Source organism: Gadus chalcogrammus, unplaced genomic scaffold, assembly GCF_026213295.1.
Source record: "Gadus chalcogrammus isolate NIFS_2021 unplaced genomic scaffold, NIFS_Gcha_1.0 GACHA094, whole genome shotgun sequence".
Classification (NCBI taxonomy): Eukaryota; Metazoa; Chordata; class Actinopteri; order Gadiformes; family Gadidae; genus Gadus; species Gadus chalcogrammus.
Window position 1 is genome coordinate 23,537 of NW_026613529.1, and position 20,270 is coordinate 43,806.

General features: G+C 42.4%; 1 protein-coding gene across 1 annotated transcript; it reads right to left on the minus strand.

The window, feature by feature from the left end:
- Positions 1-167: 167 nt before the first annotated feature.
- On the minus strand, positions 168-19,385 carry LOC130378661 (uncharacterized). Its single transcript, XM_056585373.1, has 5 exons — positions 19,190-19,385; positions 17,182-17,466; positions 16,406-16,669; positions 15,758-15,856; positions 168-4,776 (listed from the first exon to the last, which is right to left on the minus strand). Exons 1-5 carry the CDS (start codon positions 19,263-19,265, stop codon positions 4,724-4,726), a joined length of 777 nt encoding a protein of 258 aa, XP_056441348.1. The 5' UTR covers positions 19,266-19,385; the 3' UTR covers positions 168-4,723.
- Between the last annotated feature and the right edge of the window lie 885 nt (positions 19,386-20,270).

Genomic DNA, 20,270 nt, shown 5'->3' on the forward strand with positions numbered 1-20,270 from the left:
CAGTGTTTTATTTTAACTGAAAATTAGCACCCATGTCAAATTCTTCAGCTCTTTGCACCTTATCATGCTTATCATGCTACGCAGCATTACAAGCCTCTGCCGACTAAAACATTAAGCAATTCAAGAAGAAGCATAGATAGAATCGCCTTGTAGAAACAGCAACAGTCATGTTTAATCCATACTCAGTGCAGATATTAAGGAGTTGCTGTAGTCCAGCACTACTTAGGCTAATAATGACCAAATCATCTGCATACATAAGGTGGTTCATCAACATTTCTCCAGTTAAGCACCCTGTTTTACAGGCTCTGAATTGCATGGACAATTCATTGACATACAAGTTGAATAAAATAGGAGACAAGGTTCCACCCTGCCTAACGCCATTGTCAACTCCAAAGGAGGCTGATATACTCCCTCCCCATTTAATCTGCATCTTCTGGTGAGCATACCAGTATATCAGAACCCTCACAATATACCCAGGCACGCCCCTTCGTGTTAGCTTCATGAATTGTTTCCTGTGGTTAACTCTATCAAATGCATTGGAGGCATCAATAAAGCACATAAGGACAGATGAATTTTGAATTTGGCCCTGTACAGGTTCACATTTTCCTTGAGTGCATGTATACACATGTCTGCCCCATGGTTTGGTTTAAAACCAAACTGATTGTCACAGAAAGAAAGATACCCAGTTACTCTATCAAGTAGAATTCTTTCCATCGCTTTTGATAATATGCTGGCTAGCGCTATGGGCCTATAATTATCCATCCAACTTACACTCCCAGCTTTGTCCTTAAGCACTGGGACCAGCAAGATGGATAATATTGAATCCGGTAAGTAAGTAATAATACACCCATGTGCCACTTAAGCGTTCCTGCCCCATTGGTGACGGTAGATATGTTTGAATGAGTTTCAGTTTAGAAAAACTGCGCTGAGAAAGGATGCACCTCAATATTGCTTAGGGCTGGTTATTGACAGGTACCTCACGATTCAATTCAATTGGATTCTTTAGGTCTTCATTCGATTTGATATCGTTTCGATTCGATATTGATCCAATTGCTTCGATATCGATTCAATAATAGGTGCAGACGCCAAAAATACCTAAATATTATTTAGAATTAACCATTTCATAATGAATTAATCACTTCATTGTGCTTTAAATAGGAAAAAGGGAATACACCATTCATTGTATATTATTGTTCCTGAGCCAAACTTGCAGCATAAAAGTAATAGCTAATCATAACATGGACAAATGTAAAAGGGCATGTACATTTAGGCAAACTCGCTTCTAGATTACAATGACTGAGTATGCTTCTTTGTTCTTTTTTTTTTTTAAATAATCAATTAAAAAAATGTCTGGATCGAAATTGGATCGAGAACAAATAAATTGCAGTGCATTGATGAATCGATATTTTTACCCAGCCTATTGATCCTCCAACCTCCTATCTTTATTCAGATCATTAAGTAGCTTTATTGACATTGAAGAAAGCTATCTCAAGTGAATATAACTGATCTACCTCATCCTCATCTTCAAACCGCTTATCCGGGGTCGGGTCGCGGGGGCAGCAGCTCCAGCAGGGGGCCGCAGACCTCCCTTCCCCGGGGCCACATTGACCAACTATGACGGGGGGGATCCGAGGCGTTCCCAGGCCAGTGTTGAGATATAATCTCTCCACCTAGTCCTGGGTCTTCCCTTGAGGCCTCCTCCCCACTGGACGTGGCTGGAACCTCCCCCTGGGAAGGCGCCCAGTGGCCATCCTTAACAGATGAACCCCTCAACTGACTCATTGCTAAGCAGAGGAGCAAAATAATTTGCATATCTCGATTGTCATGTTAGTTAATGTATCTGTCTCCATCTTTTGCCAAGGAGGTAACAGAATAAAGATTGAGCCAATGGCACACTGATGAAAGCCCTTTCCTTTGCAGCATTATAAAAATAAATTATAATAAAATAAACTGGTTGGCAAAAACGTTAGCATCAATTGGAGAAATGACCGCTCAACACCCAAAAATGTTGCCAAAGAAAATGAAAGCGAAGTCTTCAAATTTGAAATTGTATTTCCGACAAGGTTTATGTAATGGTAGGCCTATAGGCGCGTTCATGGTCTAACGAGACGGCTCGTCAGTAATGACGCTCACGCTTATGCGTGTTCCCGACAGCGACCGTTCATTTGCACTGCCTTGGGAATCTAATGCCGCGTTTCCACTGCAGGGTGCGGAACGGATCGGATCGCAAAGGGGCGGTAGGGAGGGGGCAGTATAGCCCAGCTCAGTTCCGAGGTCGCGTTTCCACTGCCGACAGTACCCTTGGTGGTAGGCCGGATGTCAATCGCCGCGGCAGCTACGTAAACATCGTAAACAACGTCTTCCTCCGCAAGAATGCAGACGAACGTCTCCACCTCCTTGTTCGCCCAAGCAAGCTTTTTACGCGACATGTTAATTGTAAAGAATAATACCTTGAGGCTACTGTTTGTTTGTTTTTATCCCCGCGTCACCCGGAAGTGACGATTCTGTCGACCAATCAACGGAGGGGGGGTGTAGCTAGAATTCCAGGGTACCCTTTCAGGCGTCTGGTCTCGTTTTGGGTACCGCAACGGAGGAGTCCCTAGAATGGGGTCGGAACGGGTACGGCAAAGTCCGGGTCACGCCCACTTTTGGCGGTGGAAACGCGATCCGACCCGCACTTTTGCGATCCGATCCGTTCCGCACCCTGCAGTGGAAATGCGCCATAAAAGTTCTTCACAGCAGGGTTTTTTTTTATCAGATAAAAAAAAGTAACTAAGTAAAACTAAACAGAACTTGGTAATATCAGTTTCAAGTTTGAAGGCCTTTATTTCCTTGTAGCCTATCACCTACTATCCTTTTGCTTTTATTTATGAGAAGCACATTGTATTGCCACTGCATGGAAGGCTACACTTGCCCTTATCTAGGGCTGGTTTACCAGTACACAACGTTTAAAACTGAGCAAAGTCGATGCCAACAGATGGTTACGTAAATCAATAGTAAAGTATGTGATATAATGGTTTTACATTGAGTAAATCGTTTATGCTCCGCCATGTTCATGCGTGTCACTAGTAAACCATGAGTCACCAACTGGGCAACTCTGTTATCAAAATCTGGCCCCAGTTACCGATCAGAAGTAGAATCATAAGAGCGTCATGAGGTGTCGTTCACGAGAACTCTCCGACATCGCGAAAATGTTTTCCCCATATTTCCCAACGATGTGAACGTGCCATAAGTCTATAATATAACTCGGCTATACTTATCAACCACTAGAGGGCGCTATTGGTCCTTAGCGAGAATGCCCATCTAGCGAGCAGTTCAAGAGGATATCAGTTGAAAGTGCATGTTGAACCGACACATTAAAGATAGTATTAACTTTCCTAGCATCAGTCTAATCGTCGTATTTCCTATACACCAAGAAACGTTACTGCTTAGTTTGTGTGTAAGTGTAAGAGGACAAATGCATACATAGAGGACAAACAGTGAGCAGAGGCCACCCACATGTTTGTAAACTGCTGCTTCTCCTAGTCTTTATACAATAGAGTTGACATCAAAATGTTCAGCTCCTTCTGTCCCTCACGTTTACGTCTGTGAGGGACGTGATTTATAGTCTTAAGTTATTGGTTTGAGAGTCATGCTCCCCAATATATACACTTGTAGAATGTTCAGATTATAGAAGCAATCTGTACTATCACATTTTGTACAACTTTTGGTTTACATTTCATTCAGATTTTTTTTGCAGTATGGCATGGTCCACCTTACCAATCACAGAATTCATTGTTTACAAACCTTTTTCAGTTTTATTTTCTTAAGGTTTTATCCTTTACATTGTAGAGTGAGTAAAACAGGAAGGTATGGTATGGAGAAGGGAGGACATGGAGCATCTCCCTCACTCACACACAACCAAATATTCGCTGAATCTGTGATTAAAATGAAAAATGAACCAGGAATTTGATATTTCTGATTCATCCGTGTAATCGATTAAGAAAAATGCTCAAACAATTTGCAACTATAGCCTTGAAATATCTGGTTTGCGGCTTTACTGACTTGAAACCAAATACAGAATGACTTAAGTTAATCACAAACATCTTGTTTAACATTCGGATGCGATGTCTCTCTATACATTGTTTCAGCAGTGAGTCACAATCATTTAAGCTGCCGTTTGGCTTAAAGTCCCATCAACGTGTTCCAGGTCTTTGACATTCAGAGGCGGCCTAGTAGACAGCTACAATCACTTTGGGAGACTACTTAAAAAAAACTTTTACTACTTTCTAAAAAGAATTGCAGTGAGTCACCGCAAATCGGCCGCGTTTGGCTTAAAGGCTGCTTCATTGTGTCCCAACTGCCCTTCACAACTGAACTGTGTGGTTATTCAATTAACACTAAGCTTCACAGAGCAAGCAGAGGGGCACTTTTCACAGATTGTTGACACAAACTGGTGAAGAGCAAAGGCTATACAGGCTGTAACAGTAGCATTAGCTCAACTTTTGAACTGGACGACAAAATAATATAAAAATAATAATTATCTAAAAACAGCAAGCTGTATGAATGCATAAAAAAATCTGAAGCATCGCAAATACTTTGTAACAAAGGCCAATTGACTCAGGAAAGCAGGAAATCAGTGTCCACTTTCAGCTACGACCAAGCGTGTGTCATAGCAGACATCCATGTGCCTAATCTTTGGTGGGTAATTGACAGATGATTCTGTGAGTGCAGCGACGGCGGCCTAATAGACAGCAGTAATCACTTTTTTTTTCCCCAACTCCCCATCCCCAGGGCCTGTGAAAGACACACAAAACGTGTTACCACTTAATTTCCATGTTTAGATAATTCAACAACTTGTTTCTCAACAAAGTATTTATTTTATATCCAAATCTTCATCTAAACAGACTTTTAATTACTATACCACGGAAGGAAGGCAACTGAATCAACGTCTTCCAGCCAGGTAAAAATACCAAAAATCTATAAATATGACCCGACTGAATTATTCTACTTTTATCAATCCTGTGCATTTCATTCATACGTCTTGATGCGTTCTATTAGGTTTGACCGTTCTCCACTACTTGCCCATTATGACAACAACAAAAAAAAAAAAAGAATAATATTGATATGATAATTCTGGCAAATACAACACAATCAGGGAAAAGACAGAGTGCTGAAAATCTAGCCATTTGTGACATCCCAAGTAGGAGCATCCACCCCGTGTAAGGAGGTGATGTGTGTACTAAATCAACTTGTTGGGCTGGAGTTGAACTCTCCATCATACATCTGAAGGCTACGTTTACACGATGACGGTCTGAACAGAAGACGCAAAAGTGGTGTTGCGTCTTCACTTTTTATTCCGCGTTTAGGCGAGCGTTTTCGGGAGGAAATCTGCGTGCATACGGTGACGCAAAAGTGTGTGGAATTCGATTGGGTATGCATGCCAGGCTACTAGGTGGTGCTGTGATAGACTATCACACAACACCGCCATGTTTGAGCGCATGCGTAGAATCTTCCTTCTCTTATCCGTGCCGCAAAAACCAAAAAGATCCTTCTCTGTTCAGTAATACTATCTGTAAAGATCCTGTAAATTTTGTGGAAATACTCCTGTATGCTTGTTAGAGCTGCCAGAGCAGCTTGAAGGTCCGACGCATGGAAATAATCTGACATGTTTGTTTATTTCCTTGTACTGGCACATGTATGTGACGTAAACGCGTACGCGACGTGAGCAGATCTGAGCAGTGTTTTGCCTCTTGGCAGTTCAGACGGGAACGCTACGGCGGAGCGTATTCAACTTTTCTATGGCAAGCCATCCCCGCCAGAAAACGCCATCATTTAGACGCGTATCACCTTCATTACGCCGTAAAAAACTCTGTAAAATGTAGAAAAACGCTGTATTTTACGCCGTCATGCGCAAAAAAACACAGTTTTTTACGCCGCAATTAAGCCTTTCAAGAGCGCGCGTAAAAAGCGCCGTTTTGAACATCAAACCGCCCGTAAAATATGGCGCTTTTGTGCACATTAGAACGGCGTAAAATACGGCGTTTCTCTAGTTTGCTAATAATCTCCGCCCTTCTTTTCTCTCAGCCAATGCATTTGAAGTGTTTGCGCCCAATCGCTGACCAAGACAAGCAGACCAAATCAGTTCAGCACAGATCTCCTCTCATTTGGCGTTAGTTGTAGCGTCATATAGATATATATATTAGTAAATGCAGTTTCAAAGTTGTGATAACCGTGGTCCATACGATAGAGACACTTGCTCTGTAGGAAAAAGGTTGTTGGATCGAATCCATTTATTGTCCGATTTGTGCTTTTGTCAGATGGTCACGCTTTTATGTTCGCAATGCTTTTTAGTCCGCAAGCCTGTCCTCCTGTGTTATAAGTTCCAAATTCAGTGCCTTTTTAGTCAGCCAGCCAGATCATCTAGGTGTCTTGTTACACGCTTTATAAGTTAATTATATTTAAATTATTACAGCCATGGAGCCTTTATTTTCGTGGAGTTATCGTTACATCCTCTCTTGTTCAATCGATATAAATACACAGTGGAAAGGAGTGAGAGGGAGCCATAGAGAGATATGATGAACTAGGTAGCCAAGTAGCCTAACAGATAGGCTTAAGAGGCCCGTCAGCCCATCATTCTTTCGAAACTTCGTAAAAAATTACAGTTTTTCCCAAAACTCCTCTTTACATGAACGCGCGTGCAATGCTCTAACAACGTTCAGAGGCTTGTAACAGTCTACTGAGTCTGACACAGTGCTTAAATGGGCTCTGTATGAGGGGGAGACGCAGGAATGTTGTTGGATTCAACTATTTGTGCATGGAAGCAAAAAAATATCCCCCCATCCAGGCCAACAGCAGAGTAGCCTACGAAAAGAATAGACTAATATGAATGCTTCAAATATTAAAACCCGATTGATTAGGCCTATAGGCCGACATATGCTATATCATTCCTAATCCTGAACGCACCGTGCGTACACGCACGGCATTTTCCCCCCGACAGACAGACAGACAGACACTTTATTTACCCCAAACTAACTTTCATAATCCAGCAGGTTACACAATACAAATAATTCTTTCACAAATACAGCCTATACAGTAGGCTAATACAGCGCCCACCACAGCAAAAGGTCAAATGTAAAAAGAAGATATAAGCTACATTTAAAATACAGATGCTGTAGCCTACATAAAAATACAGATGCCACATGAAATATGAAAATAGGATACAATGTATAAATATGCAAAACTAGGATATAACTAGGCTATAATGAGAATACTTGGTTACAGCTGTGCAATGACTATCCTCCTAAATTAATATTTTTTAGTTAGATGGAAAGATTTTTCACTTTACTGCCACACACACGTGTGTGTCAGTAAAGTGATGAGGTAGGAGAATCCGTGTATGGTTCGTTCTTTGAATATTCCGATTTAAAACAAAATCAGAACAAACAATTAACAGGATTGTTTTTTGGTTTATCTGATTTGGTTTTTAAACTGAAAAAGGGCCAAAGGAATAAACAAATAAACGGCATTTGATTTTGTGTTTGTGTGTTTTGTGTGTTGGTTTTTAAAACCCGAAACAGAAAAACAAATAGGGCCTACATACATTTATAGTTAAAGGCTACACCAGAAGGCAGAACACAGCGAAGAAAAAAGAGCCAACCACCTAAACCAGCAATAGACTAATTGCTGGTTTAGGTGTCTAATTATATTAAGCCTTAGTTATGGCCGCACTTGAACCTTATGGTGATTTTATTCGTGAACTATTTGACACTGGAAAGACACGACGCGATCAGTACCGCTCTAAAGCATTCTGGTGCCCCGAAGTGCTCCGTTATGATGGTGAGGAGGTTCTGTGTGGAGCAGAACCTTCGAAGAAGAAATCTAGTTTCCGATTTAGTTTCAGATCGTCCACTCGCAGACTAGCATTCTGGTGCCCCGAAGTGCTCCGTTATGATGGTGAGGAGGTTCTGTGTGGAGCAGAACCTTCGAAGAAGAAATCTAGTTTCCGATTTAGTTTCAGATCGTCCACTCGCAGACTAAAAGTCGCCGGCTCCCATGGGAAACAATAAAGCTGGCCATTGTAGAATGCGAGAGACTCGATGAAACGTTTGAATCGTCTTTATGTATTATTATTATTTATTTTTTAAACAACCTCTTGCCTACAGAGCAAGCGTCTCTATCGATTGGGCCACGGCCACGGTGAACACACTGTTGGAACTGGATTTACTGATATATATCTATATGACGCTACAACTAACAACAAATGAGAGGAGAACTCCTCAAAGCAGATCTGTGCTAAACTGATTTGGTTTGCTTGTCTTGTTCAGCGATTGGGCGCAAACACTTAAAATACATTGGCTGGGAGAAAAGCAGGGCGGAGATTATTAGCATACTAGAGAGACGCTGTATTTTACGCCGTTGAGATGTGCACAAAAGCGGCGTATTTTACATGTAGTTTGATGTTCAAAACTGCGCTTTTTACGCGCGCTCTTGAAAGGCTTAATTGCGGCGCTTTTTTGACGGCGTAAAATACAGCGTTTTTCTATGGCAAGCCATCCCCGCCAGAAAGCGGCATCATTTAGACGCGTATCACCTTCATTACTCCGTAAAATACGCCGTAAAATGTAGAAAAACTGCGTATTTTACGCCGTCATGCGCAAAAAAGCGCCGCTTTTTACGCCGCAATTAAGCCTTTCAAGAGCGCGCGTAAAATATGCGCGTTTTGAACACCAAAACGCGCGTAAAATACGCACGTTTTGAACATCAAAACGAGCGTAAATTACGGCGTTCCTCTAGTATGCTAATAATCTCCGCCCTTCTCTTCTCTCAGCCAATGCATTTTAAGTGTTTGCGCCCAATCGCTGACCAAGAAAAGCAGACCAAATCAGTTCAGCACAGATCTGCTTTGAGAATTTCTCCTCTCATTTGACGTTAGTTGTAGCGTCATTTAGATATATATATTAGTAAATGCAATTGTAACTGTGGTTCCTGTGGCCCATTTGATAGAGACGTTTGACCTGTAGGCAGGAGGTTGTCGGATCGAATCAATTTAATACCATATTTCTGCTTTTGTCAGATGGTCACGCTTTTATGATCGCAATGCTTTTTCGTCGGCAAGCCAGACCTCCTGTGTTATAAGTTCCAAAGACAGTGCCTTTTTAGTCAGCCAGCCAGATCATCTTGGTGTCTTGTAACACGCTTTATAAGTTAATTATATTTAAATTATCATAGCCATCGAGCCTTTATTTTCGTGGAGTTATCGTTACATCCTCTCGTTCAATCGATATAAATACACAGTGGAAAGGAGTGAGAGGGAGCCACAGTTACAAAAGTGTCAAACAAGCTGTCCTCTAAATACCATTTCCCTAGGCCTATATGTTTTCATGCCGACAAATGGTTGAAATAAAGTAACGTTGTGACCCGGCGTATATTAGACTTGTTAAATGCAGAAATGCTTGCTGGCAGTGTCTATTCAGTTTCAACACTCCAATTCCAAAATTATGTTTTCATGTCGTCAAATGCTCGAAATAAAGTCAGGTTGTGACTCGACATCTTGACTTATACACCTCGACGCAGGTCGAGGAAATGTTTGCTGGTTGGCGTGCCACTGCTTGGATAGGGAAAAACCTACCTTTGCCATACGACTACTACATTGCTGTTACAACTGACTCGTTAGCCCCTAACCCCTAAGAAGTTAGAAAGCATTTATATTAAGATTTAATTATTAACTATAGTGATATGTCAATTAAATATGATTTGTGTTAAAACTCGGTACATTAATGAAGTGAAATAGCACCATAGACCACCATCTAGAGATCTAAATTAAAGCACATTACTTTAACTTCTGCCACATTGCACTCTCTCCCTACAAGCTTTAAACTTGGTGTGACTCATTCCCATAGATAGGGGTACTGATTGATAGAGGTTTTGGTATAGGCCTACTATGTTATGTTTCCAAGCTGATATTCACTTTGAAAACTGGTTCTCTTTAGGTAGAGATTTATTTTTTTATGTTCTAGTTGGCAAGACCAGCAGCATGAGGAGGGGCAAGGCCAGCAGCATGACACCCTCACTCAATCCACTCTGAACTTCACCCTTAACATTGACGGCTCCACCATCACCCCCTCCACCAAAATCCGAAACCTTGGAGTTATCCTGGACCCCACTCTCTCCTTCCTCCCCCATGTTAACCATATTACCAAAACTGCATTTTTCCACCTCCGAAACATCGCCCGCCTCCGCCCCAACCTGTCAACTACCGCTGCTGTGACACTCATCCACGCTTTCATTTCATCCAGGCTTGACTACAGTAATGGTCTTCTCTACGGCACCACCAACAAAGTCCTCAAAAAACTTCAATATGTCCAGAACTCAGCTGCACGCCTCCTCACTGGTACCCGCTCCAGAGAACACATCACACCTGTCCTCCGTGAACTCCATTGGCTTCCAATTAAACACAGAATCAACTACAAAATCTTACTCATCGCCTACAAGGCCCTCAACAGCCTAGGCCCCCCCCTACCTTGCCGACCTCCTCCATCACCACGCCCCCTCCCGATTCCTCAGGTCCATCTCTGCCAACCTGCTACAAGTTCCACGGACTGAGCGACGGACTTGGGGTGATCGGGCCTTCTCAGTTGCTGCCCCCACCCTTTGGAATTCACTCCCCTCCCACATCAAAGTCTCTCCAACCCTCTCTTCTTTCAAATCTGCCCTCAAAACACACCTTTTCACACTAGCCTTCCCCTCCTAACTACCACCTTATTCTTCATGTTTAACCTCTGTTTTTCTTTTATTCCTAGTCTGTCTTACATCATTTTGATAGGGCAATATGTAAAGCGTCTTAGAGTACCATATTAAGCGCTATATCAATTTAATTTATTATTATTTATTATTAACATTTAAGTAAGATGTACCTTGGGGTCTCTTATCCATCAAAGGGGCTCGCAAAGGACGCATACGCTTCCACCTGTGGTTCCAGCCCTACAGGAAATGACTCAGCAAGTGCTCCATCTCGTTGCACCTCACCCAGCGGCTCGCTTGCAAGATTTTGGCCTGGAGTTCTTCCCAGACCTACACCCTAGCCATCCAACATGCATAGCTGAGAATCAGGCCTCTCTTTAATAATGACAAAAATGTATGAGAGAAATACACATTAACTTTTGTCTCATAAGCGGCGTGGTGCCGGCTCCTTTAGACCTTTTGACCCCAGACTTCAAAAACGTGGCCACAGGCCAGCTGTGTCTACACACCTTAAGCCACAAATGTACACCTCCATCCCACAAAAAATGGGGACTAGAAACTAACCTCTGTCTTATGTACATTTACTGTACTGTTGGAGGTCATGCCCCTTTTCCGGCCTTTTCGAGATAGCTAGGGATGCTAAAATGTTTACACACATTTCCCGGGGCCCCGAGAACGACATATCCACGATTTGGAGTTCTAGCCCTTAGAGAAAAAAAGTTTTCCCAAATGGACTGTCATTTGGACCAAGCCCCTCAGAAGTGTTACCTGCAAGACCTAATGGTTCAGAATGTGGTGGAAAAACAGTTTTTGAGGTAGGAAGGTCCTACCGCCCTGAAATTTGAATACCTTATTCTAAGGCCTAACTGGGACCCCCGCACCGAAACTTGGCCCGGTCGGACCCCGAGTGCAGGAAGGGGGGGCCTGGACTTTCATAATCCTCGCTCGGTGACTGTAAAGGATGTTTGGTCGGATGTTATGACGAAGAATCATAATGTGAATGGGAATATTCTATAAATGTCTTGATATCATCTTTCGTCTCAACACTTCTGCTGCAGCCGCTTAAAGTCTCACTCCGAGAACCTTAAAATATGAATCAATCCATTAGAAGTATGAAAATATCTTCCCGGTTGCGTAACGGGGCAAACAAGGTGTCCTTTGACATCTACGTTTCGAGGCGATTGCAACAGTGCCACACATGATCATATTTGAATATGTTTCGAGGTAGTAATTAGCTGTCGATTTTGGAGGCCTTTATCAATAATGACCAGCTATAGATTTGCTTCCCGATGGAGATTTCTGACAAATTACATGTTATTTAGCATCTACACGTTAAGCTGAGTCCAATGAGATCAAGCTCGCCCTCTTGCTACACCGAGATCATGTCCTAGACCTAGGTGTACCATGTAAAATACATGTGACCATTTTCTAGAGTGTCATGCTTGGTGTCATTGGACTCAGCTCAACGTGTAGATGCTAAATAACATGTCATTTGTCACAAATTTCTATCGGGAAGCAAATCAATAGCTGCTCATTATTGATTAAGGCCTCCAATTTCGACAGCTAATTACTACCATTAAACATGTTCGAATATGCTCATGTGTGGCACCGTTGCAATCGCCTGGAAGCGGAGATGTTGAAGGACACCTTGTTCGCTCTCTTACGCCACCCGGAAGATATTTACATGCTTCTGATTGACTAATGAATTGATTCAGCTATTCCCCCAGAAGTCTGGGGTCAAAAGGTCAAAAGGAGCCGGCACCACGCCGCTTATGAGACAAAAGTTAATGTGTATTTCTCTCATACATTTTTGTCATTATTAAAGAGAGGCCTGATTCTCAGATATGCATGTTGGATGGCTAGGGTGTTGGTCTGGGAAGAACTCCAGGCCAAAATCTTGCAAGCGAGCCGCTGGGTGAGGTGCAACGAGATGGAGCACTTGCTGAGTCATTTCCTGTAGGGCTGGAGCCACCGGTGGAAGCGTATGCTTCCTTTGCGAGCCCCTTTGATGGATAAGAGACCCCAAGGTTTATTATTATTTATTATTAAATGTTAATAATAAATAATAATAAATTAAATTTATATAGCGCTTAATATGGTACTCTAAGACGCTTTACATATTGCCCTATCAAAACTATGTAAGACAGACTAGGAATAAAAGAAAAACAGAGGTTAAACATGAAGAATAAGGTGGTAGTTAGGTGGGGAAGGCTAGTGTGAAAAGGTGTGTTTTGAGGGCAGATTTGAAAGAAGAGAGGGTTGGAGAGACTTTGATGTGGGAGGGGAGTGAATTCCAAAGGGTGGGGGCAGCAACTGAGAAGGCCCGATCTCCCGAAGTCCGACGCTCAGTCCGTGGAACTTGTAGCAGGTTGGCAGAGATGGACCTGAGGAATCGGGAGGGGGCGTGGTGATGGAGGAGGTCGGCAAGGTAGGGGGGGGCTAGGCTGTTGAGGGCCTTGTAGGCGATGAGTAAGATTTTGTAGTTGATTCTGTGTTTAATTGGAAGCCAATGGAGTTCACGGAGGACAGGTGTGATGTGTTCTCTGGAGCGGGTACCAGTGAGGAGGCGTGCAGCTGAGTTCTGGACATATTGAAGTTTTTTGAGGACTTTGTTGGTGGTGCCGTAGAGAAGACCATTACAGTAGTCAAGCCTGGATGAAATGAAAGCGTGGATGAGTGTCACAGCAGCGGTAGTTGACAGGTTGGGGCGGAGGCGGGCGATGTTTCGGATGTGGAAAAAGGCAGTTTTGGTAATATGGTTAACATGGGGGAGGAAGGAGAGAGTGGGGTCCAGGATAACTCCAAGGTTACAGATTTTGGTGGAGGGGGTGATGGTGGAGCCGTCAATGTTAAGGGTGAAGTTCAGAGTGGATTGAGTGAGGGTGTCATGCTGCTGGCCTTGCCCCTCCTCATGCTGCTGGTCTTGCCAACTAGAACATAAAAAAATAAATCTCTACCTAAAGAGAACCAGTTTTCAAAGTGAATATCAGCTTGGAAACATAACATAGTAGGCCTATACCAAAACCTCTATCAATCAGTACCCCTATCTATGGGAATGAGTCACACCAAGTTTAAAGCTTGTAGGGAGAGAGTGCAATGTGGCAGAAGTTAAAGTAATGTGCTTTAATTTAGAACTCTAGATGGTGGTCTATGGTGCTATTTCACTTCATTAATGTACCGAGTTTTAACACAAATCATGTTTAATTGACATATCACTATAGTTAATAATTAAATCTTAATATAAATGCTTTCTAACTTCTTAGGGGTTAGGGGCTAACGAGTCAGTTGTAACAGCAATGTAGTAGTCGCATGGCAAAGGTAGGTTTTTCCCTACCCAAGCAGTGGCACGCCAACCAGCAAACATTTCCTCGACCTGCGTCGAGGTGTATAAGTCAAGTAGATGTCGAGTCACAACCTGACTTTATTTCGAGCATTTGACGACATGAAAACATAATTTTGGAATTGGAGTGTTGAAACTGAATAGACACTGCCAGCAAGCATTTCTGCATTTAACAAGTCTAATATACGCCGGGTCAGAACGTTACTTTATTTCAACCATTTGTCAGCATGAAAACATATAGGCCTAGGGAAATGGTGATTTAGAGGACAGCTTGTTTGACACTTTTGCAACTGTGGCTCCCTCTCACTCCTTTCCACTGTGTATTTATATCGATTGAACGAGAGGATGTAACGATAACTCCACGAAAATAAAGGCTTGATGGCTATGATAATTTAAATATAATTAACTTATAAAGCGTGTTACAAGACACCAAGATGATCTGGCTGGCTGACTAAAAAGGCAATGTCTTTGGAACTTATAACACAGGAGGTCTGGCTTGCCGACGAAAAAGCATTGCGATCATAAAAGCGTGACCATCTGACAAAAGCAGAAATATGGTAATAAATAGATTCGATCCGACAACCTCCTGCCTACAGGTCAAGCGTCTCTATCAAATGGGCCACGGGAACCACACAGTTACATTTGCATTTACTAATATATATATCTAAATGACGCTACAACTAACGCCAAATGAGAGGAGAAATTCTCAAAGCAGATCTGTGCTGAACTGATTTGGTCTGCTTGTCTTGGTCAGCGATTGGGCGCAAACACTTCAAATGCATTGACTGTGAGAAAAGAAGGGCGGAGATTATTAGCATACTAGAGGAGCGCCGTATTTTACTCGCGTTTTGATGTTCAAAACGTGTGTATTTTACGCGCGTTTTGGTGTTCAAAACGCGCGTATTTTACGCGCGCTCTTGAAAGGCTTAATTGCGGCGTAAAAAGCGGCGCTTTTTTTGCGCATGACGGCGTAAAATACGCCATTTTTCTGCATTTTACGGCGTATTTTACGGCGTAATGAAGGTGATACGCGTCTAAATTATGCCGCTTTCTGGCGGGGATGGCTTGCCATATTTTTCTACATTTTACTGCGTTTTTTACGGCGTAATGAAGGTGATACGCGTCTAAATGATGCCGTTTTCTGGCGGGGATGGCTTACCATACTTTTCCACCCTGGAGGGTGGTTTCAGATTTATGCGTTTTCATGCCCCAAAATCGCCGTCACCGTCTAAACGAAAGGCACTTCCGATAAAATATTTTGTCTTTTTCACCCGCAAGCGTCCTCGTGTAAACGGGGCCTCGAGTCGAACACACTCGTGTGAGGTCAGAAAAAAGTTAGTTTTGAAACAACCTGCATTGGCTCATCAACCTGGAACGTTTTTGTTGTTGAAATAGGCTGGCATGGTGAGAAAGGGAAAATCCAATGGACATTGGACATTGGCCATGTTGTCCCTCCATGCAGTTATTTTCTTTTTGCCATGTACCAATCAGTATGTGTATAAATCTATAAATAAATGTATAACTATAAATAGATGTATAAATCTATGTGTCTATACATGTATATATTATTATTATTATATATATGCATATATGAATATGGAAAGCTATCGATATATATCTGTATAGATCTTTCTTGCAAGATTTAGAGCTAAACAAGAGTGTGAGTGTGAAATAGTTGATTGAATGGATACTTACGGCTCTTCACCAGAGAAATGAAATGTGTAACTGCAATTACAGCAACAATGCATAATATGCCAATACGTGTTCCGAAAATGTCCCCTAAAGTTAAACCATCTGCAAGGAGAGAAAATGGAAATAAACATAAGGTACCATCATGTCATCAAAATGCTAACACACAACGTTAATCCTTTTACAACAACACACAATTGGAAAACAACCCCTCCACTTTGATCCGTAAGCCAGCAGCACGAAAGTCAGGCTTCTTTGTGTTTCTTTACATGTGAAGCACAGAAAGCAGCTAGCTGGCCACTGCAGCCTTATGAAGAGTCAAAAGTGCCCAGTAGCCCATTTACTCCTATGTCTTTGGCCATGAAGTAAGACAAGTTCAATTGAAATAAGCTGCTAGGGGCTATTTCCAGCCCAATCTGGCAACACTGCCTCCTGGTCGCTTGTGACATACTGTATATAAATAGATCTGGGCTCAGCATCAATGTTTACAGAAAAATAGGAGAGTGTCAGGTATCTATGTGTCCCTCCCAATCAGCAATGTAGCTTCTACCTAACTTCTACAACTTCTCAAATCCAATTCTACAGGAACTAGAGTTTTGCAACACAATTGTCTTCTTATGACCCCTGTTTGAATACTGTCCACTCGTGACATACCTGGTACTGGTTTATAGAGTGGATTGTCCTTGGCGATGCTGGCATTACTGGTCCTCACAGGGGTCTTCAGCCTGCAGGAGAACTTCTCAGGGGGTTTGGAAATCTCCATAACCTTCAGCTCGTCACCCTCGGTCCACTCTCCTTCGTCTTTCTTCCATTCGTAGGAGACCGGTCCCAGATCTGTGGTGTCTGCGGTACACTTCAGAGCACAAATGACGTCACACACCAGCGGCTGGGTCTTTATACTGGGCGTCGGAGGGGGCTCTGGTCGGGTGAAAAGAACACAAGAACAGAGATGAGGTCTTCCCTTTGCTGTGTATCATCTACAGACCCCAGTGCAGAAATCTCTCTGTCTGCAGTCTAGACCCCTGTCATTTTTCATTTATTTGCCTCTGCGTAAAGGCGAACCAAAGGTTTGGTTACATTTCATCCAAATAGCAGTCGTAAGATATGGGCCCATTTGTTTTATTGTCCTAGTGGACCAGGCCATTCTTTTAGCCAATTTGTTTAGGCTTTTAAAAAAAATTCTTAAGGCTTTTATAGACCTAAACTGGTTGCCCTACCGCGTACATTACAAATGCAGACTCCTTTTTGATCTCTCAGAGGTGAGGACACTAAAGTTTACCATTTACCAATGAGTTTGTGGTATTTGCTCATTCAAATTAGATTATTTGGGCTCAGGTCAATATACGGAACACACACACACACACACACACACACACACACACACACACACACACACACACACACACACACACACACACACACACACTTACTGATGACTTCAACATCATAAGTCCCGCTTGGTCCATGATTGGTCTCCAAGGAGAACTGTCCTCTATCATTGAAGGTCAAACTATTGATGTCCAACTGCAGGGTTTTTGTATCCAACGTTGTGCGTCCTATGAATGACCCATAGTATTCTGGGACGTTGGGAGGCCATGACACCACCAAGTTGGAGCCTTTTTTCCACCTGATGAGTTCGATTGGTTGTGGAACAGTGGGAATGTCTTTCTCCAGGGTGAGCGTTGTACCCAATTCAAAATATTTAGTTGTGGCTCCTTGAGGTAAAAAGAAAAAGATTGAAATGTTATGCAATTTTCCATTACAGTCTCTTTCTCTTTCATAGCTTTTCATTTTACAAAGTGTTTCTGATGAGGGACATGAGCCCTCTAAGTCTTGCTACATTTTTAAGGTGATAATATGCCGATTTTGTAACTGATTTGATGTGACTGTCAAAATGTAAATCTGAATCCATGATAACCCCTAGATTTCTGGCTTTGATTGAGGTTTTCAGGGACAGAGAGTGAAGGTGTTGGGTTACTTTAAGCCTTTCCATTTTAGAACCAAATACAATTATCTCTGTTTTGTCCTCATTTAGTTGAAGGAAATTTCGGCACATCCATTCCTTCACTTGCTCAATGCACTGGCACAGCAGATCTATGGGCCGATAGTCATTTGGTGATAGCGATACATAGATTTGCGTGTCATCAGCATAGCAATGATGATCAATATTGTTATTTTGCATGATTTGCCCTAGTGGGAGCATGTAGATGTTGAATAAAGAGGCTCCTAAGATCGAACCTTGTGGGACTCCACATGTCACGTTGGTTGATTCTGATACAAAGTCGCCAATGGAAACAAAGTAGTTCCTATTTTGTAGGTAAGACCTGAACCAATTTAAGACAGTGCCTGAAAGCCTCACCCAGTTTTCTAACCTTTCCAGGAGTAATGTATGGTCTACAGTGTCGAATGCAGCACTGAGGTCAAGTAGCATTAGTATTGAGGTTTTGCCAGAGTCTGTGTTAAGACGGATGTCGTTTACAACTTTAATAAGGGCGGTCTCAGTGCTGTGCAGGGGTCGAAATCCTGATTGGAAGGTGTCATAGCAACCAGTTGATTCCAGGAAGTGATTTAGTTGCTGGAGGACAACTTTCTCAATGATTTTACTTATGAAGGGTAGATTCGATATTGGTCTGTAGTTGTTAATAATAGAGGGATCTAGGCTCCACATTTTTAAAAGGGGTTTAATAACTGCAGTTTTCAAAGCTTTTGGGAAATTGCCTGACTGGAGAGAGTTGTTAACTATCTGCAATATGTCTACTGCTAGGCAGTCGAAAACATTCTTAAAGAGGTTGGTAGGTATAGTATCAAGGCAACAGGTGGATGGCTTTAGTTGCGTCACAGTTTCCACAAGATTTTGAGAGTCTATAACATTAAAGCATGCCATCCTTGCCACGTAATTTTTGCCTGAACAGGGTGGTAGTCCAACATTTTTGTTTGAAGTGGAGATATTGATGGCGCGTCTGATACCTTCAATTTTATCAATATAAAAAGCTGCAAACTCATTGCATTTCTGCGTGGAATGGAGATCAGGTGGAATTTCTGTTGGGGGGTTGGTCAGTCTGTCAACAGTTGCAAATAGGGAACAAGACTGTACAATATTTGTGAGATGAAACACTGTTTCACAATGGTTTCGGGGGAAGTATACATTGGCTGGGTCCGACATTATGGATAATCAAACCTCAGAATACGAACGGGATTTTCACTTCCTGACTTTATAGATTGGGGTAAGCAGGCTATAACAACGGTTCTTTACAACGCCACTCATTATTCTCAACTCTGTCTATATCGTAGCATTAACACTCAAACCTCGAACAATCTATACGATCACAGTCATACAGATATAAGCTGGTAGCGTACATGTTTGAGTATGAAATCATATCCATACGACGTGTGCGCGGAGAGGGGTGCGGTTCAGTGTGATATAAAACAATTACCTACCAACCAGGACTCCTAGGACGGCCGACAGCAAGAAGAAGAGGGTACTGGATAACTTCATGTTAACCAGGAGCAACATGTTAAACACGCAACAATAATACTAAAGCATAAACAACAAGGTCCACCGAGGGCATACACACAGCCTTCACAGAATGAGGAAGATGAAGTTGAGTCAATTCGTTTTTTCTACAAACTCCACCACATGGTGGTTGTACAACCACATACACATCCTGCACACACACACACACACACCAGTGGCGGCTGGTGGTTTTTAAAGTGAGGGAGGAAGGACTGCGCGCTTGGTTGCCATTGGCCTGCTTGCACTGTTGGTGTATGGTGGCATAAGAATGTGAGACTCAAGTTGTTTCAAGGTGTTTTGGTGAACTACAAAATAGCAGGGAGGGAGTTATGTGAATACAATTTATACAAAGCCACCAGTGGCATCACTGTAATTTGAGAAGGAAAGGATGCAAAGCATATTAGTCAAATCAGGCCTACTATTGATTTGTAAAAGTAAATAAAAAAATCTGGGCCTATCATTGGGCCTAGATCTCGACGGGTGTCAAGATCACGTTGGTGCTCACCAACGTGATCTTGACACTTGTCGTGGCGTTTGGTTGCCCTATCAAGATTTTCCACATCAGTGAAACCATGAACAGCCCACGTTGGAGATTTGCTATTATTCATAAGCAAACAGGGCCAGCAATAAAGTCGATTGCTTGTAATGCTACCAGTAAGCCATGCGTACCTAGCAAACAGGGGTGGACTGGGACAAAAATGCAGCCCTGGCATTTTCTGTCCAGACCAGCCCACTACATTGTCAGCACTAGGGGTGGGACGAGACGAACGGGAAGAACCCTGTATGTACTTGATTAAAACAATTGAATCAAGTACATACATTCGAATAATAGTACAGCACTGTAAATAGCAGTTATTACTTTTTTTTTTTTTTTTTTTTTAAAGTTTGTGTCTCTAGTGCTGCTGACAAGACAGGTGTGAAACCCGAACAGGAAATAACAAACCTCCTGTGGTCGCTGCATCTCCTCCCCCCATATCTACAAAACCCTTGTTAAATATCACACTT

Bases quoted from the DNA above. Each gene is read 5' to 3' on its own strand.
- LOC130378661 (XM_056585373.1), bottom strand. From the start codon at position 19,265: ATGTTGCTCCTGGTTAACATGAAGTTATCCAGTACCCTCTTCTTCTTG. The intron at 17,467-19,189 runs GTAGGTAATTGT...TTTTACCTCAAG, and splicing joins CGTCCTAGGAGTCCTGGTTG to GAGCCACAACTAAATATTTT. The intron at 4,777-15,757 runs GTAAGTATCCAT...TGTCTTTCACAG, and splicing joins CATTTCTCTGGTGAAGAGCC to GCCCTGGGGATGGGGAGTTG.